The sequence below is a fragment of the Mustelus asterias genome, chromosome 20, assembly GCF_964213995.1.
Source record: "Mustelus asterias chromosome 20, sMusAst1.hap1.1, whole genome shotgun sequence".
In the NCBI taxonomy this organism is placed as follows: Eukaryota; Metazoa; Chordata; class Chondrichthyes; order Carcharhiniformes; family Triakidae; genus Mustelus; species Mustelus asterias.
Genome location: NC_135820.1, coordinates 21144880 through 21171096, shown reverse-complemented (window position 1 = coordinate 21171096; position 26217 = coordinate 21144880). Strand labels below are relative to the sequence as shown.

General features: G+C 44.1%; 1 protein-coding gene across 4 annotated transcripts in view; it reads right to left on the bottom strand.

Moving 5' to 3' along the window:
* pcif1 (phosphorylated CTD interacting factor 1) overlaps positions 1-26217 on the bottom strand; it is a 198167-nt gene that overhangs the window by 164496 nt on the left and 7454 nt on the right. For 3 of the 4 annotated variants that reach the window (XM_078236329.1, XM_078236332.1, XM_078236330.1), the window contains exon 2: positions 2423-2572. In XM_078236329.1, the coding sequence (XP_078092455.1) occupies positions 2423-2549 (127 nt within the window). In that variant the 5' untranslated portion in view covers positions 2550-2572. Of the gene's footprint in view, positions 1-2422; positions 2573-3538; positions 3585-26217 lie in introns of those variants that run through there. The other variant, XM_078236331.1, reaches the window with a different exon arrangement.

The window sequence follows — 26217 nt, the reverse complement described above, 5'->3', positions numbered from 1 at the left end:
GAGGGCGTAGAAGGATGGATTAGTAAATTTGCGGATGACACTAAAGTCGGTGGAATTGTAGACAGTGTGGAGGGAAGTGTGGCAGGTTACAGAGGGACATAGATAAGCTGCAGAGCTGGGCTGAGAGATGGCAAATGGAGTTTAATGCGGAAAAGTGTGAGGTGATTCACTTTGGAAGGAGTAACAGGAATACAGAGTACTGGGCTAATGGCAAGATACTTGGTAGTGTGGATGAACAGAGGGATCTGGGTGTCCATGTGCATAGATCGCTGAAAGTTGGCACCCAGGTTGATAGGGTTGTTACGAAGGCGTACGGTGTGTTAGCTTTTATTGGCAGAGGGATTGAGTTTCGGAGCCAGGAGGTCATGCTGCAACTGTACAAAACTCTGGTGCGGCCGCATTTGGAGTATTGCGTACAGTTCTGGTCGCCGCATTGTAGGAAAGATGTGGAAGTGCTGGAAAGGGTGCAGAGGATGTCGCCTGGTATGGTGGGAAAATCGTATGAGGAAAGGCTGAGGGGCTTGAGGTTGTTTTCATTAGAGAGACGAAGGTTAAGAGGTGACTTAATAGAGGCATACAAGATGATCAGAGGATTAGATAGGGTGGATTGTGAGAGCCTTTTTCCTCAGATGGTGATGGCTAGCACGAGGGGACATAGCTTTAAATTGAGGGGTGAGAGATATAGGACAGATGTTAGAGGTAGGTTCTTTACTCAGAGTAGTAAGGGCGTGGAATGCCCTGCCTGCAGCAGTAGTGGACTCGTCAACATTAAGAGCATTCAAATGGTTATTGGATAAACATATGGATGATATTGGAATAGTGTAGATTAGAGGGGCTTTAGATTGGTTCCACTGGTCAGCGCAACAGAGGGCCGAAGGGCCTGTACTGCGCTGTAATGTTCTATGTTCTATTTGGAGAATATCATGATGTTTTGCCAACTGTGTATTTAGCTTGCCATTTGCTGGCAACATTAGATTAGAGACAGGGCATGTTACAAAACAGCAAGTTATCAAACTAGCACAAAGCTGTTATTTATCTGGTGAGTTTTGTATCAATTTGTTATTCATTTATAACAATCAAAATGCTGCTTTACTATGTGTTATATAACAAAAGTTTATTACTCACATGGATAGCTGCAGAAATGCCTGGTGAGAAAAGTTAGGAATAGTGCCTGTGCTCCAAGCATAATATTTTTCAAATCATAGAAAATAAATATTGACCAGGAAACTGGGAGAACCAAATCTGGGATATTGTTGAGGTTAGCCTTGCTGCAAAGCAAACATTTATTAGGGTTTACAAATCATAGAATCAAATCCTTCTGTAGTCATTGAAAATGTTGTCTGATGTGCATTCTCCTGAACAGCATGTGGCAGTAATAAATTGGTGAAGTTATATTATGAGGCAGTGTGTTTGGCAAATTAAACAATACATTGAAGAAACTGGCATTGTCTGAAACACCTTTGATCAGAAGCAGAATTAGAGTATAAAAATGACAAATGTCAGGATGTATGAAAATATTTGTAGAGCCTAATAAATGTTTGCAACACCTTGCTGTGTTGTCTTGGCAGTAAATCAGCAAAATCCCTTCCAACTCCCTAACATTTTCTGCAATTGGGCAAGCCCTAAACAACACATACTATCCCCAAACCTTCCAACAGCCTTTGACAATCTGGATTTATTCAGCACCATTCTTGTAGAAAATCTCAAAGGGTTTCACAGTCAAAACAGAAAAGATAAACCTATATTTCTATAACACCTTTCACAAGCTATTCACAAAACATGCACTGATGTATAACTAATAGATGTATAACTAACCAGAAGAATTCCCCTGATCTTCAAGTAGTGCCATGGGAATCTTCATGTTCACCCAGAAGGCCTTCAGTTTAATGTCCAAAGCTTAGGCTCAACAGTATTCCATCTTAAAGACCATAAACATTCCTCAGTACCAAATAAGGCCACTCCAAACACAACACTACTCTCAGAGTAGCAATGTTTTTACCACTCAGCTCACTGGGTCCTCTTTATCCTGCATACAAATTATTAGCTAATTATAACCCACAAACTGCTATTACATTGTTGGTAGCAGGCTTAAAGGTATAATTGTAGACATATGTCAAAAATCACTAGCTATCTCTACCCTCATACAACAGCAAAGTAGGGCAAGTGGTGGAAACCTGAAATAAAAAGAAAATGCCGGAAATATCTCAACAGGTTGCGCATCTGTGTAGTGTAAGAGTTGTTTCAAGTCAATGGCCATTTCATCAGAATCTCTATCCTATGTTGCATTCAAATTTGTTAGAAATCTATAAATGATTGTGTAACGCAGGATGATTGAAAGGTGGTGTACCAACCAATGAACAGATGGAGAGATTAGAGCTACAACAGAGAGAAAGAGCAGAATCAGGACTTGATGAGTTCTCACCTGACAGATCCTGTGCCACTGGTTTGACAGACTTTGGTGACGAGGGTTGTCCCTTGTTAGCTGTCCCCGCCGGTTGGACAATAACCGTGGGGTCTGCTTGCAAATCGCTGTGGTTTTCACTTGCCATTTCTTTTGCATCTGTCCTGCAAACTAAGGGGACAAAAACGAGTTACTCCACATCACACATTGTTCAAAGCAGCCAGTTAACATTCTATTTGACCTGGAATTTGATTGAACTGCTTTTGTGCTTGTAAAACTTCTGTTGAGCCCGAAGACAATCAAGCTGATCAAACATTAACCCTATGTAATCTAAAATTAAAATGCAAAGAAACAGTAACCAGAACCAAGGATGCAAATGGATAGCAGCTGATATTACAGGCCTTACATCCCACTGTATAGTCTGACAACTGACTGAGAATAGTACTGTTTGAGATTGTTCACAGCTTGGTAGCTGTGAAGGAAATTGAAAACATCTCCTGATGGTTGTCCATGCATCCTCCCATTACTAAGGAATGTAAAATAGGCCTCAAGGCTGCTAATCCATCCATTAAACTAGTAATAATCTGGTTGTTGGGATAAAATGCGAATCAATGTTGCAAATGTAAACATTTGGAGGTAGATGTTTTCACTGAACATACTTGCCGTTTAATTCAAAATTCCTCACTAGTGTTCAGTGATGATCATTTGTATTAAGTGTGAAGGGACTGTGTTGATGACAGGCTAATTCCTTACACATGGAATTCTGCCAAAGCGACAACGTTTAAAGAGGGAGACTATTAAGGCTAAGAGCAGCACAGGGACGCCGTGGTTAGCACTGCTGCCTCACAGCGCCAGGAACCTGGGTTCGATTCCCGGCTTGGGTCACTGTCTGTGCAGAGTCTGCATGTTCTCCCTATGTTCGCATGGGTTTCCTCCCGGTGCTCTGGTTTCCTCCCATAGTCCAAAGGACATGCTGGTTAGGTGCATTGGCTATGCTAAATTCTCCCTCAGTGTACCCAAAAAGGCACCGGAGTGTGGCGACTAGGGGATTGTCACAGTAACTTCATTGAAGTGTTAATGTAAGCCTACTTCAGCAACAAATAAATTTATCAATTTTGAGCCACTGGTCAAACTCACATTTATATAGCCCCTTTAATGTAGTAAACTTCCCACAGAACTTCACAAGTACGGCAAACAAAGTTGGAGAAAGGCAGTTTCCAAAGAACAAAAAGAGGAAAAAGGGGAAGAGAAACCCAAAATGAAAACGTTATAACTATTTCTCTCCTGGAGAAAACTGTCAGATTGATACTTTAATCAACTTTCCATACTGTACGAGAACATTGCCTGGTATGCTGACTATTCCCTATCTTACGTATCATTGCTTTATATTAATTGTCAAATAAACCCGATAGTTATCTTAAACACGGAATCAGAGTTGTAGAGGTTAAGAGACTGAATACTTGGATATAGCAACAGAAAGCCTAATGGGCAGCTTCCTGCAACTAAAGGCCATTAGACCATTAATTCTGGGAAACGATCTCTCTGTATGGTGGGGTCAGTTAGCTCAAACTTTTTCTATTCTTTCAGGATGTGGGTGTTGCTAGCTAGGCCAAATAGGCTGCCCGTCCATAATTGCTCGAGAAGGTGGTGGTGAGCCAGCTTCTTGAACCGCTGCATGCGGTGTAGGTACAACCAGAGTGCTACTAGGGAGGGAGACCCAACAACAGAACGAACAGCGATATATTTCCAAGTCAGGATCGTGTGCAAGCTGGAAGGAAACTTGCAGGTGCTAATGTAACCCCCTGCTGACAACTATATGCTCTGACCAGCTGAGTTAAGTAAAGCTGTACCTGGGATGTGCTTGATGTTATAAGGGGCTACTATGTAAATGTTCAATTAACAGGATCCTGAGTTCTTAGCGGTTGGTGTTGAGCTTGGCTAAATTTCCTATTTACCAATAAATGTCAGTACAGGTGTGAATGAAAAGGATTAGTGTATGCAGTTGCAATCTAGAGTAATAACCTATTAATAGCGCGGTGCCTCCTAAAATGGTAAGAATGTAAACCTTATATAAGAAAAGGTTCAGGACAACCATGCAAAAGGAACAAAAATAATTTTTTTTTTCATTGTTGCGTCTCATAAAACAGGTAAAGAGTCCCAAACTAAAGATTTTTCAATTAAACAGTTTCAACCCTGAGAAATGTTCAAAATATTACCAAGCGCTTGGATGTATAAACGTTGGGGCCCATACGTTGGTGCACATATGAAGAAAACACGTCCTCAACAACACACTGCTGATACCGTTCAGTGTCTGATAGTATAGTCTCCAGTTACTCACGCAACCACGACACACACAGTCCAAAAGGGTCTGCGAGCGGGAAGATGATGCAGCAGGAAAAAAAAAATGCAGCAAGCTGTCCGTGTAGTGACGCAGATCCAGTGCGCTGAAGTCTCTTCCTCGGCAGCGCTACTCAGCAAGTTAGCTTCAGCTAATCCTCGTTCTCTCCGTCTTCTCAGTGAAAACTACACCCGGCGTTTATAGCTGACTGTCCCTCACCAGCAGTTTCTAGCAGAAACGTCCACACTTGAGAGTACAAGACGATGCGCTTTACACTTTTTCTCAACAGTAATGAAAATAACAAACAGGACTAAACCTTGCTGCCTTTCACTTCAAACTGGAAAAAACGAGTTACTAAACTGTGACAAACACGAGCTTTAACTGCACAGTAATATTTGTGCCCATACTGTGAAGTATGTTAGTCTACAAATATTATTTGCCTCGACGTTAAAACTGGGTTTTTACCGCATGGAAACAGCTCCTCTTCCCCACGTGTGTCTCCCCACTGCAGCTTCATCTGCCTCCCGCCGTTTTTTCTTTTTCCCTCCCCCTAAGTAATCTGATTGGCTTAAAGTGCAGCTCTCTAGAAAACGGATTGGCTTAGCTTACATCACTCAAACAAACAGTATCGGTTCACGGTATTGGGCCCAGTAAACAGGATATTGAAACTCAAGAAAACAAAGAACAATGGGTAAATGTCTTTTTCATTAAATTTACCCATATTTCAAGAAAAAACACTCTTTTCATTTTTCTTTCATTTATCCTTTTTTCAGGCCCCTACACTAGTATTCCCATGCATCTGCTGCTGTTATCCTTCTAGATTAGTGGTTGTGGGTTTGGAAGTGCTGACAAAGGAGCTGCAGTGCATCTTGTCGATGGTACACACCGCTGCTGCACGTCAGTAAAGCAGGGAGTGAGTGTTTGTGGAAGGGGTTTCAGTCAAGCCAGCTGCTTTAAGCTGGATGGTGTCAAGCTTTGTGTGTTGTTGGAGCTGCACTCGTCCAGGCAAGTGAAAAGTATTTCACTACACTCCTGACTTGTGCCTTGTTGATGGTGGACAGGCTTTGGTGCGTCAGGAGGGGAGTTGCTCACCACAGGATTCCTAGCCTCTGACCTGCTCTTGTAGCCACGGTATTTTTTAATGACTAGTCCAGTTCAGTTTCTGGTCAATTTTAATCCCCAGGATGTTGATAGTGAGAGATTTAGAGATGGGAATGCCATTGAATGACAAGGGGCGATGGTTAGATTCTCTCTTGAAGATGGTCATTGTCTGGCACTTGTGTTACTAGCCACTTGTCAGCCCAAGCATGGATACTGTTATGGTCTTGCTATATTTGGACATGGACTGCTTCAGTCCTGGTGCATGAATCACAAAAGGCTAGAATACATATGCAACAATTAGGAAAGCCAGTAAAACGTTTTGTTTATTGTGAGGGGAATGGAGGGAAAGCAGGGAAGTTATGCTCAAGTTGTACAGGACACTGGTGAGACCACATTTGGAGTACAGTATGGGTCTCCTTATTTAAGGAAGGTGTTGGAAGCAGTTCAGAGATGTTTTACTGGGCCAATACCCAGAATGGGTATGTTGTCTTATGAGGAAAGGTTGCACAGGCCACTGGAGTTTAGAAGAGTAAGAGGCAACTTTATTGAAACACAAAATCCTGAAAGATCTTGACAGCATGGATGCAGAGAGGATGCTTCTTTTTGCAGGAGTATCAAGAACTAGGGAGTCACTGTTCAAAAATAAGGGGATATCAATTTAAGACAAAGATGAGAACTCTGGAACTCTCTTCCTAAAAGGTGGTGCAGGCAGAATCTTCAAATATTTTTAAGGCAGAGGTGGACAGATTCTTGGTATGCAAGGTTATTGAGGGTAGACAGGAGTGTGGTGTTGAGGTTACTAACAGGTCAGCCATGATCTTATCGAATGACTGAGCAGCTCGAGAGGCCTAGTGGAGCCGCATGCAACTCTTTAAGCACTAAATGCAGCTTCCGATGATATGGACTCAATGATAGAAGCAAAGATTTGTTTGTGTCAAACTGCTGAAAGACAAATTACAGCATGATTTTTAAGTGTCATAGCTAAGGTGCATCGTTCTAACAATGTCAGTAAAATCTGACGGTTTCAGGTTACGGCAAGTATGCCCTTTCTTAGGTAGCGAGACCAAAACTGCTTGCAGTATTGCAGGTATGGTCTCAGTAGTCCAGGTGGGCAGGAAATGTCTGCAGCTACTCAAAATCCACTTTTCGGATCTGGAGAGGCAGCTGGGATCACTGTGGCGCATCTGCAAGACTGAGAACTTTGTGGATAGCACATACAGTGAAGTGGCCACACTGTAGGCAAGGAGTACACAGGCAGAAAGGGAATGGGTGACCACCAGAGTAAAAGCACCAGGAAAGTCATGCAGGAGTCCTTCGGATTTTCCATTTTGGATACTGCTAGGGAAGATGGTTTCTCCAGAAAATGCAGCGAGAACAAGGTCCGTGACACCTCGAGTAGCTCAGCTCCAAAGGTAGGGAGAGAAACAAAAGTGGGAGAGCAACATGATAGTGGATTCTATTTTAAGGGGAACAGATAAGACGTTTCTGCAGCCACAGACATGAATCCAAGATGGTGTGTTGCCTCCCTGGTGGCAGGGTCAAGGATGTCACTGAGCAGCTGTAGGACATGCTCAGAATCCCTACACTGCAGGAGGCCATTTAGCCCATCAAATCAGCACCGACTCTCCAAGAGAATATCCCACCCAAATCCAACATACCCCAAAGCCCCCTCCCCATCACCCCACATTTACCATGACTACTCCATCTAACCTACACATCTTGGAACATTAAGGGGAAATGTAACATGGCCACTCTACCTAACATGCACATCTTTGGGAGGAAACCCACACCGAAAAGGTGGGAAGCATGCAAACTCCACCCTGTCACCAAAGTCCCTGGTGCTGTAAAGCAACAGTGCTAACCACTGTGCCACCCTTTTTTGAAGAGGGAGGGTGTGGTCCAAGTCAGCACCAAAGACATAGGTGAGAGGGGGGGATGAAGTCCTGCATGCAAAATATAGGGAGCTTGGAAATAAATTTAAAAGCAGGATCTCAAAAAGGTTCTTAGGAGTAATCTCAGGATTACTTCCAGTGCCACATGCTAGTGAGATCAGGAATAGGAGATGGAACCAGATGAGTGTGTGGCTGGAGAGATGGTATAAGAGGGAAGGGATTTAGATTCCTGAGGAATTGGGACTGATACGGAGGAAAATGGGACCTGCATAAACCAATGGGACCAATATCCTGGCGGGGAGGTTTGCTAAGGCTACGGGGAGAGTTTAAACTAGAATGGTTGGGGGGTGGGAATCAAATTGAAGTGACTGGGAGAGAGGAGGTTAGCTCACAAATAGAGAAAGCTTGTCGACAGTGTGAGGGGGAGGATCGGCAGGTGATAGAGAAGGGGAGCGCTCAGACTGAAGGTTTGAGATGTGTCTATTTTAACGCAAGGAGTGTTGTGAACAAAGTGGATGAGCTTAGAGCGTGGATCACTACTTGGAAATATGATGTGGTGGTCATTAGAGAGATCTGGATGACTCAGGGACAGGACTGGTTACTTCAAGTGCCGGGTTTCAGATGTTTCAGAAGGAAAAGGGAGGGAGGCAAAAGAGGTGGGGGAGTGGCACTGTTGATCAGAGATAGTGTCACGGCTGCAGAAAAGATGGACACCATGGAGGGATTGTCCACGGAGTCTCTGTGGGTGGAGGTTAGGAACAGGAAGGATAACTTTACTGGGTGTTTTCCATAGGCCGCCCAATAGTAACAGGGATGTTGAGGAGCAGATAGGGAAACAGATCCTGGAAAGGTGTAATAATAACAGAGTTGTCGTGATGGGAGATTTTAATTTCCCAAATATTGATTGGAATCTCCCTAGAGTAAGGGGTGTAGATGGGGAGTAGTTTGTTAGGTGTGTTCAGGAGGTTTCTTGACACAGTATGTAGATAAGCCTACAAGAGGAGAGGCTGTACTTGATTTGGTATTGGAAAAATGAACCTGGGCAGGTGTCAGATCTCTCAGTGGGAGAGCATTTTGGAGATAGTGATCATAATTCTATCTCCTTTACAATAGCATTGGAGAGAGATAGGATCAGACAAGTTGGAAAAGTGTTTAATTGGAGTAAGGGGAATTATGAGACTATCAGGCAGGAAATTGGAGCTTAAATTGGAAAGAGGTTTTCTCAGGGAAATGTACGGAAGAAATGTGGCAAATTTTCAGGGAATATTTGTCTGGAGTTCTGCATAGCAACGTTCCAATGAGACAGGGAAGTTATGGTAGGTTACAGGAACCGTGGTGTGCAAAGGCTGTAATGAATCTAGTCAAGAAGAAAAGAAAAGCTTACAAAAGGTTCAGGGAGCTAGGTAATGTTAGAGATCTTGAAGAGTATATGGCTAATAGGAAGGATCTTAAGAAGGAAATTAGGAGAGCCAGAAGGGGTCACGAGAAGGCCTTGGCAGGCAGGATTAAGGAAAACCCCAAGGCATTCTACAAGTATGTGAAGAGCAAGAGGATAAGACGTGAAAGAATAGGACCTATCAAGTGTGACGGTGGGAAAGTTTGTATGGAACCGGAAGAAATAGCAGAGATACTTAATGAATATTTTACTTCAGTATTCGCTATGGAAAAGGATCTTGGTGGTTGTAGTGCAGACTTGCAGTGGACTGAAAAGCTTGAGCATGTAGATATTAAGAAAGAGGATGTGTTGGAGCTTTTGAAAAGCATCAAGTTAGATAAGTCGCCGGGACCGGATGAGATGTACCCCAGGCTACTGTGGGAGGCGAGGGAGGAGATTGCTGAGCCTCTGGAAAGATCTTTGCATCATCAATGGAGACGGGAGAGGTTCCAGAGGATTGGAGGATTGCGGATGCTGTTCCTTTATTCAAGAAAGGGAGTAGAGATAGCCCTGGAAATTATAGACCAGTGAGTCTAACCTCAGTGGTTGGTAAGTTGATGGAGAAGATCCCGAGAGGCAGGATTTATGAACATTTGGAGAGGTATAATATGATTAAGAATAGTCAGCATGGCTTTGTCAAACGCAGATCATGCCTTAGGAGCCTGATTGAATTTTTTGAGGATGTGACTAAACACATTGATGAAGGAAGAGCAGTAGATGTAGTATATATGGACTTCAGCAAGGCATTTGATAAGGTGCCCCATGCAAGGCTTATTGAGAAAGTGAGGGGGCATGGGATCCAAGGGGACATTGCTTTGTGGATCCAGAACTGGCTTGCCCACAGAAGGCAAAGAGTGGTTATAGATGGGTCATTTTTTGCATGGAGGTCGGTCACCAGTGGAGTGCCCCAGGGATCTGTTCTGGGACCCTTACCCTTTGTGATTTTTATAAATGACCTGAATGAGGAAGTGGAGGGATGGGTTGGTAAGTTTGCTGATGACACAAAGGTTGGAGGTGTTGTGGATAGTGTGGAGGGATGTCAGTAGTTGCAGCGAGACATTGATAGGATGCAAGACTGGGCGGAGAAGTGGCAGATGGAGTTCAACCCAGATAAAAGTGAGAGGTGGTTCATTTTGGCAGGTCAAATAGGATGGCGGAATATAATATTAATGGTAGGGCTCTTGGCAGTGTGGAAGATCAGATGGATCTTGGGGTCCGAGTTCATAGGACGCTCAAAGCAGCTGTGCAGGTTGAGGCTGTGATTAAGAAGGCGCATGGTGTACTGGCCTTCATCAATCGAGGAATTCAGTTTAGGAGTCGTGAGATAATGTTGCAGCAATAAAGGACCCTGGTCAGACCCCACTTGGAGTACTGTGCTCAGTTCTGGTCGCCTCATTACAGGAAGGATGTGGAAGCCATGGAAAGGGTGCAGAGGAGATTTACAAGGATGTTGCCTGGGTTGGGGAGCATGCCTTATGAGGATAGGTTGAGTGAGCTCAGCCTTTTCTCCTTGGAGAGACGAAGGATGAGGGGTGACCTGATAGAGGTGTATAAGATGTTGAGAGGTATTGATCGAGTGGATAGTCAGAGGCTTTTTCCCAGGGCTGAAATGGTTGCCACAAGAGGACACAGGTTTAAGGTGCTGGTGAGTAGGTACAGAGGAGATGTCAGGGGTAAGTTTTTCACTCAGAGGGTGGTGGGTGCGTGGAATGGGCTGCCAGCAACGGTGGTGGAGGCGGATTGGATAGGGTCTTTTAAGAGACTTTTAGATAAGTACATGGAACTTAGTAAGATAGAGGGTTATAGGTAAGCCTAGTAATCGCTAAGGTAGGGACATGTTTGGCACAACTTTTTGGGCTGAAGGGCCTGTATTGTGCTGTAGTTTTTCTGTGTTTCTAACTGGACAGGTTGCATCCCAACAGGGCCAGGACTATCCTCACAAGGGTATTTGCTAGTACTATGAGGGAGGGCTTAAACTCGAGTGGTGGGGGGGGGGGGGGGGGGGGGGGGGGGGGTTAGGAACCTGAGCAAGGAGATACAATAAAGGGAAACAAAAGATAGAAATGAAAGGCAGAAAAGTAAAGGAAAGGTGGAAGACAGTGGAAACAAGGGCCATTAGAAAACGGTGCCAGTCCAAAATAAGGTGTGTAAAAATGTTAAAAAGGCAAATCTAAAGATACTGTATCTGAATGCACAGAGCATTCACAATTAGATAAATTAACACTGCAAGTAGTTGCAAATAGGTATGTTATGATTGCGATTGCGGATATATGGCTACAGGATGGCCAAGGCTTGATGACCTTCGTCTGGTCAGGGAAAATGAGCAGCTGATAGATAGGAGTTACAGGCAGGTGGTCACACCGGGGCTACGGGAGGAAGAGATGCGGGTCACAGTTAGGAAGGGGAAAGGTCAGGTACTAGGGAGTACCCCGGTGGCTGTGCCCCTCAAAAATATGTACTCCTGTTTGAGTGCTGTTGGAGGGAGCAGCCTACCTGGGGGAAGCAACAGTGGCCGTGCCTCTGGCACAGAGTCCGGCCCGGCAGCTCAGAAAGGTAGAGAAAGGGAGGATGAGCAAACTGACCACAGCACCAGGGTACAGGGAGCCGGTGTGTTGCCTCCCAGGAGCCAGAGTCCATGATGTCTCAGATTGTGTTTTCGAAATCCTTAAGGGGGAGGGGGACCAGCCCCAAGTTGTGGTTCACATAGGCACTCAAGACATAGGTAGGAAAAGGGATGGGGATGTATGGCAGAAATTCAGGGAGTTAGGGTGGAAGCTTAGGGCAAGAACAAACAGAGTTGTTATCTCTGGTTTGTTACCCGTGCCACGTGATAGTGAGGAGAGGAATAGGGAGGGAGAGCAGTTGAACACGTGGTTACAAGGATGGTGCAGGAGGGAGGGTTTCAGATACCTGGACAATTGGGCTCTTTCTGGGGTAGGTGGGACCTCTACAAACAGGATGGTCTGCACCTGAACCAGAGGGGTACCAATATCTTGGGGGGCAAGTTTGCTAATGCTCTTCGGGAGGGTTTAAACTAATTCAGCAGGGGGGTGGGTACCTGAATTGTGTACAGGAGGTTGAGAGTAGTGAGGTCATGGATGAGGTTTCAGGGTCGCAGGAGTGTACTGGCAGGCAGGAAGGTGGTTTGAAGTGTGTATGCTTCAACGCCAGGAGCCTCCGGAATAAAGTGGGTGAGCTTGCAGCATGGGTTGGTATCTGGGATTTCGATGTTGTGGCCATCTCGGAGACATGGATAGAGCAGGGACAGGAATGGTTGTTGCAGGTTCCAGGGTTTAGATGTTCAGTAAGTGCAGGGAAGGTGGTAAAAGAGGGGGAGGTGTGGCACTGTTAGTCAAGGACAGTATTACGGTGGCAGAAAGGACATTTGATGAGGGCTCGTCTACTGAGGCAGTTTGGGCTGAGGTTAGAAACAGGAAAGGAGAGATCACCCTGTTGGGACCTCCGAAAAGTTTTTTAGACCTCCGAAAAGTTCCAGAGATGTAGAGGAAAGGATTGCAAAGATGATTCTGGATAGGAGCGAAAGTAACAGGGTAGTTGTTATGGGGGACTTTAACTTTACAAATATTGACTGGAAAAGCTTTAGTTCGAGTACTTTAGAGGGGTCAGTTTTTGTCCAATGTGTGCAGGAAGGCTTCCTGACACAGTATGCAGATAGACCAACAAGAGGAGAGGCCACATTGGATTTGGTACTGGGTAATGAACCAGGCCAGGTGTTAGATTTGGAGGTAGGTGAGCACTTTGGTGATAGTGACCACGATTCGATTACGTTTACCTTAGCAATGGAAAGGGATAGGTATATACCGAAGGACAAGAATTATAACTGGGGGAAAAGGAAATTATGATGCGATTAGGCGAGATTTAGGTGGCATAGGTTGGGGAAGGAAACTGCAGGGGATGGGCACAATTGTAATGTGGAGCTTGTTCAAGGAACAGCGACTACGCATCCTCGATAAATATGTACCTGTCAGGCAGGGAGGAAGCAGTCGTGCGAGGGAACCGTGGTTTACTAAAGAGGTTGAATCTCTTGTGAAGAGGAAGGAGGCGGCTTATGTTAAGATGAGACGTGAAGGCTCAGTTAGGGCATTTGAGAGTTACAAGTTAGCCAGGAAGGACCTAAAGAAAGAGTTCAGAAGAGCCAGGAGAGGACATGAGAAGTCTTTGGCAGGTAGGATCAAGAAAAACCCTAAAGCTTTCTATAGGTATGTCAGGAGTAAAAGAATGACTAGGGTAAGGTTAGGGCCAGTCAAGGACAGTAGTGGGAAGTTGTGTGCGGAGTCTGAAGAGATAGGAGAGGCAGGAGAGGCACTAAATGAATATTTTTCGTCGGTATTCACACAGGAGAGGGACAGTGTTGTCGAAGGGAGTACTGAGATACAGGTTGTTGGACTGGACAGGATTGAGGTTCATAAGGAGGAGGTGTTAGCAATTCTGGAAAGGGTAAAAATAGATAAGTCCCCTGCGCCGGATGGGATTTATCCCAGCATACTCTGGGAGGCTAGAGAGGAGATTGCAGAGCCTTTGGCTTTGATCTTTGGGTCATCATTGTCTACAGGAACAGTGCCAGAAGATTGGAGGATAGCAAATGTTGTCCCCTTGTTCAAGAAGGGGAGTAGGGACAACCCTGGTCATTATAGACCAGTGAGCCTTACCTCTGTTGTGGGCAAAGTTTTGGAAAGGATTATAAGAGATAGGATTTATAATCATCTAGAAAGGAATAATTTGATTAGGGATAGTCAGCACGGTTTCGTCAAGGGTCGTGCCTCACAAACCTTATTGAGTTCTTTGAGAAGAAGGTGACCAAAGAGGTGGATGAGGGTAAAGCGGTTGATGTGGTGTATATGGATTTCAGCAAAGCGTTTGATAAGGTTCCCCATGGTAAGCTATTGCAGAAAATACAGACACATGGGACTGAGGGTGATTTAGTGGTTTGGATCAGGAATTGGCTAGCTGTAAGAAAACAGAGGGTGGTGGTTGATGGGAAATATTCATCCTGGAGTTCAGTTACTAGTGGTGTACCGCAAGGATCTGTTTTGGGGCCACTGCTGTTTGTCATTTTTATTAATGACTTGGATGAGGGCGTAGAAGGATGGATTAGTAAATTTGCGATGACACTAAAGTCGGTGGAGTTGTAGGCAGTGTGGAGGGAAGTGTGGCAGGTTACAGAGGGACATAGATAAGCTGCAGAGCTGGGCTGAGAGGTGGCAAATGGAGTTTAATGCGGAAAAGTGTGAGATGATTCACTTTGGAAGGAGTAACAGGAATACAGAGTACTGGGCTAATGGAAAGATACTTGGTAGTGTGGATGAACAGAGGGATCTGGGTGTCCATGTGCATAGATCGCTGAAAGTTGGCACCCAGGTTAATAGGGTTGTTAAGAATGCATACGGTGTGTTAGCTTTTATTGGTAGAGGGATTGAGTTTCGGAGCCATGAGGTCATGCTGCAACTGTACAAAACCCTGGTGCGGCCACACTTGGAGTATTGCGTACAGTTCTGGTCGCCGCATTCTAGGAAAGATGTGGAAGTATTGGAAAGGGTGCAGAGGAGATTTACCAGGATGTTGCCTGGTATGGTGGGAAGATCGTATGAGGAAAGGCTGAGGGACTTGAGGTTGTTTTCGTTAGAGAGAAGAAGGTTAAGAGGTGACTCAATAGAGGCATACAAGATGATCAGAGAATTAGATAGGGTGGATAGTGAGAGCCGTTTTCCTCAGGTGGTGATGGCTAACATGAGGGGACATAGCTTTAAATTGAGGGGTGAGAGATATAGGACAGATGTTAGAGGTAGGTTCTTTACTCAGAGAGTAGCAAGGGCGTGGAATGCCATGCCTGCAGCAGTAGTGGACTCGTCAACATTAAGAGCATTCAAATGGTGATTGGATGAACATATGGATGACATTGGAATAGTGTAGACTCGAGGGGCTTTAGATTGGTTTCACTGGTCAGCGCAACACCGAGAGCCAAAGGGCCTGTACTGCGCTGTAATGTTATGTTCTATGTTCTAAGGCTGGGAAGTGAATTCCAAGGTTTAGGAAGGACAGGCAAAAAAGGAAAAGTTGGTAGTGTGGAGTTTTTAATTAAGGATGAAATCAGTGCAATAGAACATTGCTTCACAGCTCCAGGGTCCCGGGTTCGATTCCCGGCTTGGGTCATTGTCTGTGTGGAGTTTGCACATTCTCCTCGTGTCTGCGTGGGTTTCCTCCCACAGTCCAAAGATGTGCGGGTTAGGTTGATTGGCCAAGTTAAAAAAAAAAAATTGCCCCTTAGAGTCCTGGGATGCGTAGATTAGAGGGATTAGCGGGTAAAATATGTGGGGGCAGGGCCTGGGTGGGATTGTGGTCGGTGCAGACTCGATGGGCCGAATGGCCTCCTTCTGCACTGTAGGGTTTCTATGAACATAGAACAGTACAGCACAGAACAGGCCCTTCGGCCCACGATGTTGTGCCAAGCTTTATCTGAAACCAAGATCAAGCTATCCCACTCCCTATCATCCTGGTGTGCTCCATGTGCCTATCCAATAACAGCTTAAATGTTCCTAAAGTGTCTGACTCCACCATCACTGCAGGCAGTCCATTCCACACCCCAACCACTCTGCGTAAAGAACCTACCTCTGATATCCTTCCTATATCTCCCACCATGAACCCTATAGTTATGCCCCCTTGTAATAGCTCCATCCACCAGAGGAAATAGTCTTTGAATGTTCACTCTATCTATCCCCTTCATCATTTTATAAACCTCTGTTAAGTCTTCCCTCAGCCTCCTCCGCTCCAGAAAGAACAGCCCTAGCTCCCTCAACCTTTCCTCATAAGACCTACCCTCCAAACCAGGCAGCATCCTGGTAAATCTCCTCTGCACTCTTTCCAGCACTTCCACATCCTTCTTATAGTGAGGTGACCAGAACTGCACACAATATTCCAAATGTGGTCTCACCAAGGTCCCGTACAGGTGCAGCATAACCCCATGGCTCTTAAACCCCAACCCCCTGTTAATAAAAGCTAACACACTATAGGCCTTCTTCACAGCTCTATCCACTTGAGTGGCAACCTTTAGAGATCTGTGGATATGGACCCCAAGATCTCTCTGTTCCTCCACAGTCTTCAGAACCCTACCTTTGACCCTGTAATCCACATTTAAATTAGTCCTACCAAAATGAATCACCTCACATTTATCAGGGTTAAACTCCATTTGCCATTTTTCAGCCCAGCTTTGCATCCTATCTATGTCTCTTTGCAGCCTACAACAGCCCTCCACCTCATCCACTACTCCACCAATCTTGGTGTCATCAGCAAATTTACTGATCCACCCTTCAGCCCCCCTCCTTTAATAAAAATCACAAAGAGCAGAGGACCAAGCACTGATCCCTGTGGCACTCCGCTAGCAACCTGCCTCCAGTCCGAAAATTTTCCATCCACCACCACCCTCTGTCTTCGATCAGATAGCCAGTTACCTATCCAATCGGCCAACTTTCCCTCTGTCCCACACCTCCTTACTTTCATCATAAGCCGACCAGGGGGGACCTTATCAAACGCCTTACTAAAATCCATGTATATGACATCAACTGCCCTACCTTCATCAACACACTTAGTTACTTCCTCAAAAAATTCTATCAAATTTGTGAGGCACGACTTGCCCTTCACGAATCCATGCTGACTATCCCGGATTAATCCGCATCTTTCTAAATGGTCATAAATCCCATCTCTAAGGACCTTTTCCATCAATTTACCAACCACCGAAGTAAGCCTAACCGGTCTATAATTACCAGGGTCATTTCTATTCCCTTTCTTAAACAGAGGAACACGCTCCAGTCCTCTGGCACCATCCCCGTGGACAGTGAGGACCCAAAGATCAAAGCCAAAGGCTCTGCAATCTCATCCCTTGCCTCCCAAAGAATCCGAGGATATATTTCATCAGGCCCAGGGGACTTATCGACCTTCAGTTTATTCAAAACTGCCAGTACATCCTCCCTCCAAACATCTATTTCCTCCAGCCTATTAGCCTGTAACACCTTCTCTTCCTCAAAAACATGGCCCCTCTCCTTGGTGAACACTGAAGAAAAGTATTCATTCATCACCTCGCCTATCTCTACTGACTCCATACACAAGTTCCCACTACTGTCCTTGACCGGCCCTAACCTCACCCTGGTCATTCTTTTATTCCTCACATAAGAGTAAAAAGCCTTGGGGTTTTCCTTGATCCGACCCGCCAAGGACTTCTCATGTCCCCTCCTAGCTCTCCTAAGCCCCTTTTTCAGCTCATTCCTTGCTAACTTGTAACCCTCAATCGAGCCATCTGAACCTTGTTTCCTCATCCCTACATAAGCTTCCCTCTTCCTTTTCACAAGACATTCCACCTCTTTCCCTGACAGGCAGGGAGGAATAGTGAGAGAGGATATTAGATATAAAATCAGAGTAGAACTAAGAAGCAGAAAACATTAGTGGGAGTTGTCTACAGGCCTAAGCTGAAAGATGGCATTAAACAGGAACAGTAAGATTAAAACAGTAAGATGGCATTAAACAGGAAATCAGAGATGGACATAAGAAGGTTGCTACAGTAATCATGGGTGACTAATCTACATATAGGCTGGGCAAACTACATATGAAATAATACTATGGTGGATGAATTCTTGGAGTGTGTACAGGCTAGTTTTTTTAGACCAGTATGTCAAGGAACCAATGAACTGTTTATCCTAGGTTTGGTATTGTACAATGAGACAGGGTTAATAAATATACTTGTTGTGCTTCCCTTAGGGAAGTATGACCATAACATGGTAGAATTCCTCATAAGTAATCCAATCCTCAACTCGGGCCTTAAATCTAAAAAAAGCAAAGAAGAAAGGTAGCAAGTTGGCCAAAATAAATTGGATAACTTAATTGAAAGGCATGACTAATAGCTAAGGAACGAATGCATGCACTGAAACAGTTACATATTCCTTTCTAGTGCAAAAACAAAAGAAGTGGCTAACAAAAAGAATTAAAAAGCTAGTATTAGATCCAAAGAGGGGTCATAAAAAGTTGTTAGAAAAAGTAGCCAGCTTGAGGATTGGGAGTTAGGATTCAGCAAAAGAAAACCAATAGATTAAGGGAAAGTATGAGAGTAAACTCGCAAGGAACATAAAATCTTCTGCATGTAAAAAGTGAAAACAAATTAGTGTCCATGGTCCAAAACAGGAGAATTGATAACGAAGAACAATGAAATGGCAAAGCAATTAAACAATTACTTTTAGTTCTGTCTTCACAGAAGACACAAATAACTTCCCAGAAATGCTACAGAACCTAGGGTCCAGTGAGGAAATGAAGGAAATTAGTATTACTAAAAAAGTGAAGAAATTAATGGGACTGAACAAAAGAACAAAGAACAGTACAGCACAGGAAACAGGCCCTTCGGCCCTCCAAGCCTGTGCCGCTCCTTGGTCCAACTAGACCAATCGTTTGTATCCCTCCATTCCCAGGCTGCTCATGTGACTATCCAGGTAAGTCTTAAACGATGTCAGCGTGCCTGCCTCCACCACCCTACTTGGCAGCGCATTCCAGGCCCCCACCACCCTCTGTGTAAAAAACGTCCCTCTGATGTCTGAGTTATACTTCGCCCCTCTCAGCTTGAGCCCGTGACCCCTCGTGATCGTCACCTCCGACCTGGGAAAAAGCTTCCCACTGGTCACCCTATCTATACCCTTCATAATCTTGTACACCTCTATTAGATCTCCCCTCATTCTCCGTCTTTCCAAGGAGAACAACCCCAGTCTACCCAATCTCTCCTCATAGCTAAGACCCTCCATACCAGGCAACATCCTGGTAAACCTTCTCTGCACTCTCTCTAACGCCTCCACGTCCTTCTGGTAGTGCGGCGACCAGAACTGGACGCAGTACTCCAAATGTGGCCTAACCAGCGTTCTATACAGCTGCATCATCAGACTCCAGCTTTTATACTCTATACCCCGTCCTATAAAGGCAAGCATACCATATGCTTTCTTCACCACCTTCTCCACCTGTGTTGCCACCTTCAAGGATTTGTGGACTTGCACACCTAGGTCCCTCTGTGTTTCTATACTCCTGATGACTCTGCCATTTATTGTATAACTCCTCCCTACATTATTTCTTCCAAAATGCATCACTTCGCATTTATCCGGATTAAATTCCATCTGCCACCTCTCCGCCCAATTTTCCAGCCTATCTATATCCTGCTGTATTGCCCGACAATGCTCTTCGCTATCCGCAATTCCAGCCATCTTCGTGTCATCCGCAAACTTGCTGATTACACCAGTCAATAAATCCCCAGGGCCTGATAATCAATATCCCAGAGATCTAAAGGAAGTGGCCATGGAAATAGTGGACACATTGGTTGCCATCTAATACAATTCTGTAGATTGTGAAGCAGCCTCGGCAGGTTGGAAAGTGGCAAATGGAACCCAGCTTTTTAAAAGCATTTTAAAAAGGAGGGAGAAAACAGGGAACATGGCAGGTGCAGTCTAACATGGCTAAGTGTGAAGTTATCCACTTTGGGTGGAGAAATAAAATGGCCTAGATAGGGAAATGTTGATGTAGAATGGAACACCCATGTACACCAGTCATTGAAAGCAAGTATGCAGGTATTGCAAGCAGTTAGGTAGGCAAATGATATGTTGGCCTTCATTACTAGAGGATACAGGAGCAAGGATGGTCTTATTGCAGTTGCCCAGGGCCTTGTTAAGACCACACCTGCAGGAGTGTATGCAGTTCTGGTCTCCTCATGGGTATACTTGCCATACAGAGAGTACAGCAGAGGTTCAGACTGATTCGTGGGATGACTGGATGGTCATATGAGACATTGGGTCAACTAGGCCTGTATTCAGTGGAGTTAAGAATGAGAGGGGATCTCAATGAAACGTGCAAAATTCTCTCAGGGCTGGATATGTTTCCCCGAGTTTGGGGGGGGGGGGGGGAGAGACATGTTCTATAACAAGGGGTCAGGGTCTTGGGTTACAGGGCAGGCATTTATAACCAATATGAGGAGAAACTTCTTCATTCACAGGGTGGTGAACCAATGGAATTTTCTACCGCACAAGGTCGTGGAGGTCAAGTCACTGAATGCATTTAAGAAATACATACATACATGACTGTATGCCGTCAAGGTGTATGGGGAGAGAGCAGAAATATGACATGGAGATAGAGGATCGACCGTGATCACACAGTACAGCTCAAAGGGCTGAATGGTCTACTGCTGCTATTCACTACGGTACGTGCAGGTCTACAATGCTTGGTCGTGAACAAGATTTGCACTGGAAAACCAAAAGGTTAAGCAGACCAAAGAATGTCTTTCACTGAGTTGATGGTCCTCCAGATTTGCATGAAGGAGAAACAAAATGAGCACCGAGATAATGGTCTGATATCATTAAACTCATGATCGACTCCTCAAGACTGTGAAGAAGATGTGCTGTTCCTCGAGCTAATATGTTGAGCTCCACTGGAATAGCACAGAAAGCCAAGGACAGAAATGTTAGACCGAATGGAGGTGCTCCACAAAGTGGTCATCCAATTTGCTGTTTCCTTTTCTTTACATGTTTTGCTTTTTCTCCTTTTTGGTTTCAGTTGGCAGCACATCTGCTCGAGGCACATAGTTTTCTTTTTTGTCCTTTGAAGGCTAACTGTTGTCATTCAATCTCTCCCGTTTTCAACCCTGTCACAGACCTTCCTATTGACCTTGTCCCATCCATCCCTTGTTCAAAACCTGTTATTGTATTTAAACTTTCCCCAAATCCAATGAAAGGTCACAGACCTTAAACATAAATTATTTTTCTCTCCATAGAGGCTGCCATAACCTGATGAGTACTTTGAACATTCATGGTTTTACTTCAGATTTTCAGCATCTGCTGTGTTCTGCTTTCCAATCAAATATCATCTCAATGTTGCAATTGCTTCATGATAGTGATAAGTACAACTGTCTTCAATGCAAGATCTGAGACACACCTTCAAAATCTGGACCAGGTCAGGCAAGGCAAGACAGTGTGACAGTCCCTATTCTATTTACAATCTCCCTGACAGTGACTGTTCACTTCAAAGATCAATTACTTCTGGTGTCAGTATTAAATACCACCTCGATGGAATAAAACTTTCACCTCAAACACCTCTGTGCCAAAACCAAGCCGACCACCACAAACATTCATGATCTATGGTGACTGCAGTGCTGTTGCCACTTTGCACCGGATTTGCCTGGGAGTATTCAGCATTAACTATGCTGTAGGATGGAAAATCAGGAGACAACGACGGTATGTAAAATTTAATCATGGGTAATTGTGACGATACTGTGCCATTAAGAAATGTATGTGTCATGTTTCTTGTGAGGGGAATGTTTGATATTTCAGCTGTGATTACAGTGCCAATTGTTTACAACCAGCAGCCCACATACAGAAGAATAACTGCTCGTAATTATTGGAGTGTTTGAGTTAATGCAGTTTTGTTATTTTCAGGGTTGTCACTGGGGTTTCAGAGTAGGATTTAATTAGGCTGCCTGGCAAGAAGAGTCATATGCTAATGGAATGAGCTAAGCTTGGAGAGAAAAGCAGGCAATGGCGGTTTGCCTTTGAAAAGAGCAGCTCTTTCCCTCTCTCTGCGGAAATTGAAGTCTGGCACCTGCTAGAAAATATATATCACTCTCCAGAAGTGTTTTCTCTCTCTATCTCTCTGGAGTTCTTCTGTTTGAAGACAGGTGTCTCTGTGTGTCTGTGTCCAAAGGGATTGAAAGAGGACTGGCAATTCACATAAGCCTGTATGTTTTGCTGTGAGGATATTGCTTAAAGAGATAGCTGGAAGTTATGATATACCCTGCCATTTTTAAGTATTTCAATTGATAAAAAATATGCTATTCTGTTTGTTATAGTTAAACTGTATCGTTAAGTTTGTTTTAATAAAAACCTCCTAATGGGTCAACAGATTTACTCCTGGAGTAAAACACCTTATGCCCACACTAATGCCAAAATCAAAAATAGTCGGGGCCTAGTTTAACTTCATAATACACTTGGAGTTTCTGATCTGGCCCCTAACAGTGACTTGAATCTTCATACGGATTGGGAAAATCAAATTGGCAGAGGTAGCATGAAGAAGAAATCAGTGTATTTGGGATAGTTTCATCGAACAATATGTTGCAAATCTAATCAGGGATCAGGCTATTTTGGATCTGGTAATGTGTAATGAGGCAGGTTTAACAATCTCAAGAGTAGAAGATTCTCTATGACACAGTGGCCATAACATGGCAGAATTTAGCATTCTGTTTGAGTGAGAGAAACATGTCAGGAACAACTGTGCTAAACTTAAATAAAGGTAATTACAAAAGAACAAGGACAGAGTATCTGAAGTGGACTGGGAAAGAAGCTTAGCAGGAAAGATGGTTGATCAGCAATGGTAGACTCACAACAAAGATATATCCCAATGAGAAAGGAGGATTCTAGGAAAGGGATAAATCAACCATGGATAACCAATGAAATTAGACGGCAACCATGGGCGACACAGTGGTTAGCACTGCTGCCTCAACGCCAGGAACCCGGGTTCGATTCCCAGCTTGGGTCACTCTGTGCAGAGACTGCATGTTCTCCCCATGTCTGCATGGGTTTCCTCAAGGTGCTCCGGTTTCCTCCCAGTCTGAAAGGCATGCTGGTTAAGTGCATTGGCCATGCCAAATTCTCCCTCAGTGAAAAAACAGGTGCCAGAGTGTGGCGACTAGTGGATTTTCACAGTAAATTAGGGATAGCATTAAACTGAAAGAACAAACATATGTGGCAAAGATTAGTGATAAATCAGAGGATTGGAAAAGTTTTAAAAGCCAACTAAAAGGTGACAAAAAAAGGGGAGAAGATAAATTATAAGGCTAAGCTAGCACGTTAATATAAAAATGGAGAGCAAGAGCTTCTTTAAATATATAAAAAGGAAGATAGAGGCTAAAGCGAACATAGACCGTTTAGAGAAAGACTGGGAAAACAATAATGGAGAACCAGGAAATGACAGAAGAGTTAAACAAATACTGTGCGTTAGTCTTCACGGTGGAAGACACTAATAGCATTCCAAAAATACTAAATAATCAAAGGGCAAAAGGGAGGGGGAGAAATAAATACAATAACTATTAGAGAAAATATATTAATGGGGCTAAAGGCTGATAAGTCCCCTAGACCTGATGGGTTGCATTCCAAAATATTAAAGGAAGTAGCTACAGAGATAATGGATGCAATGGTAGTAATCTTCCACGAATCTTTGAATTCTGGAAAAATCCCAGATGATTGAAAAACTGCCAATGTTCCCTAATCCACTAGTCGCCACACTTATTCAAAAAGGGAGATAGACAGAAAAAAATGCAGGGAACTATAGGCAAGTAAACTGTCACTGGGAAAATGTTAGAGTCCATTAGAAATCAAGCAGCTTCATGAAGGGAAAATCACGCCTGATAAATTTATTAGAATTGTTTGAGGTGGTAACAAGTAGGAAAGATAAAAGGGAAACCAGCAGGTGTAATATACTTGGATTTCCAAAACGTGTTTGATAGGTGCCACACAAAGACTTAGGAGCCCATGGTGTGGGGGGTAGTATATTAGCAGGGATAGAGAATTGGCTAACTAATTACCAAGTTTGCAAATGACAAAGATTGCTGAGAAGGCAATTGGTGAGGATGACACGAAGTCTACTATGGCGATATAGACAGGTTCAGTGGCTAATGTAGGAAAATGTGAAATTATGCACCTTGGTAGGAAGAATAAAGGAGCTGAATATGATTTAAATGGAGAAAAACTTCAGAAAGTTGTAACACTAGAGGAATTTCTAACGAGAGGTTAACTCTGTGCTCATTGGAGTTCAGAAGACCATATAGGATTCCCAGGAGCTTCACAGGGTAGAATGCCAAGGGTTATTATTCCTCGTGGGAGAGTCTAGGACCAGTGTGTATAATCTCAGAGTAAGGGGATCACCTGTTTAAGACGGAGATGAGGGGGAACTTCTGAGGGCAGTGAATCTGTGGAATTCAGGGGCCGGGTTGTTACGTTCAAGGCTGAGATAGAGAATCAAGGGTTATGGGGATAAGGTGGAAAAGTGGAGTTGAGGATTATCAGATCAGTCATGATCTCACTGAATGGTTGAGCAGACTCAATGAACCAAATTACCCACTCTGCCCCTATGTCTTATGGTCCGACTTGCAATCTCTCAATCCCGCATAGAAGAAACTTGGATGTTGCCAAAATAAAACTCATGTCAACCCACTGCTGGAAAGCCAAATATCTCAGCAAATAGATGTTGAAGAGGAGACATTTTGAAGCAGAGACTCTGGAATATGTTTCACACTTCCCATAGCTTGGCAACAACCTCTCTCAAAAGGCCACCACTGACAAGGAAATCCAACACTGGATCAGCAGCACCAGCTCAGTCTTCCACAAACTAATTCAGTGACCATGTGACAACATAGATCTCCACAACTCAGCCCAAAGTCCTGGTGTGGTGTAGAAAGCAGCTGTCATCACCATACTGCTCGGCTGTATATCACAGGCACATAAGAATACAAGGGAAATTACAGCAGTAATGCCTTTGCTGCATACTCCAGGTTCAAATGGGATCAAACATTTTATCTGCCACTTGTCTGCCCATTCCACCAAACAAATTTCTTGCAGCCAGCTCCACAAGCATGCAGGCAAAACTCTTGCAAAAATCATGTTCAACAGACTAGATGCTGTGCAGATGGACCGTCTACCCCACAGGTCCTGTTTTCTCAACTGGCCAACATATCAGGGAGGACAAAGAAAAAGCTTAAAAGATATTTTTTTTAAAGTCCTTAACGTGCAGCAGTTTTGACATACATTAATGACCAGGTAGAGCAGGTTACCAATTGGTGACTTCTCAATAAAGCTGCACGATGCTTTGAGTCCCAACATCTTAATAAGGCAAAGCAGGGAAAAAATAACAAATTTTACACTCCGGATCCCACTACGTCTTGCGATGTCCAGCCTTCACACCACAAACTCCTCCCTTCTCCTCCCCCAGCCGCAATGGGACTAAAATTTAGTGGGTTGAGAATCTGCCAATTCAGTCAGATGAAGATCCGTGGCAGAAACTCACGACCCAGAGTAGATATCATCTTCAAATCAAAAGGACAGCCGATGACCTCCAGGTCAACCCAATTTGCGATGTCCAGCCTTCACACCACAAACTCCTCCCTTCTTCCTTCCCCTCCCCCAGCCGCAATGGGACTAAAATTTAGTGGGTTGAGAATCTGCCAATTCAGTCAGATGAAGATCCGTGTTAAGCAAAATCACTCGGATATTCCCCAGATACATAGTCAGTAATAATGCTGAGATATTGATGGAGATTTCCTCAACTGGAGGGACAGTCTGATGAGCAACGGTTAAACAGGTTAAGACTCTGCTCATTAGAACTTAGAAGAATGAGAGGTGAGCTTATTGAAACATATAGGATTCTTATGGGGCTTGACAAGGTAAATTGTGAGATGATGTTTCCCTTCATGAGAGTTGAGGACCAGAGGGCATAGTCCTAGAATATAGAGGCACCAATTTAAGACCGAGACGAGGAGGAATTTCTTCTCAGAGGGGTTTGAATTTTTGGAACTCCTTGCAACAGAGCATTGCGGGGGCAGAGTCATCGTATATATTTAAGGCGGAGATAAATTTTTGATTAGAAAGAGAATCAGGGGTTACAGGAAAGGGCAGGAAAGTGGACGCAAGGAATGTTGGATCAGCCATGATCTTAGTGAATAGCAGAACAAGCTGAAAGGGCCGAATAGCCTGCTCCTGTTTCTATTTCTTATGATCTTATAGGTAAGAAGCTGAGGATTCTGTGGCAAGTAGCTTACTTCCTGACTCCCCAAAATCTCTCCACCATCTACCAGGAACAAGTCTGGAGTGTGATGAAATATTCTCCACTTGCTGATTGAGCACAGCTCCAACAACAATATTTGATCATCACCCCATCCATCATGTTAAACATCCATCCCCTCCACTAGTTGTAGACGGTGTCAGCAGTGTACTACATAATGCACTACAGCAGCTCACCAAGGCTACTTCAACAGCAT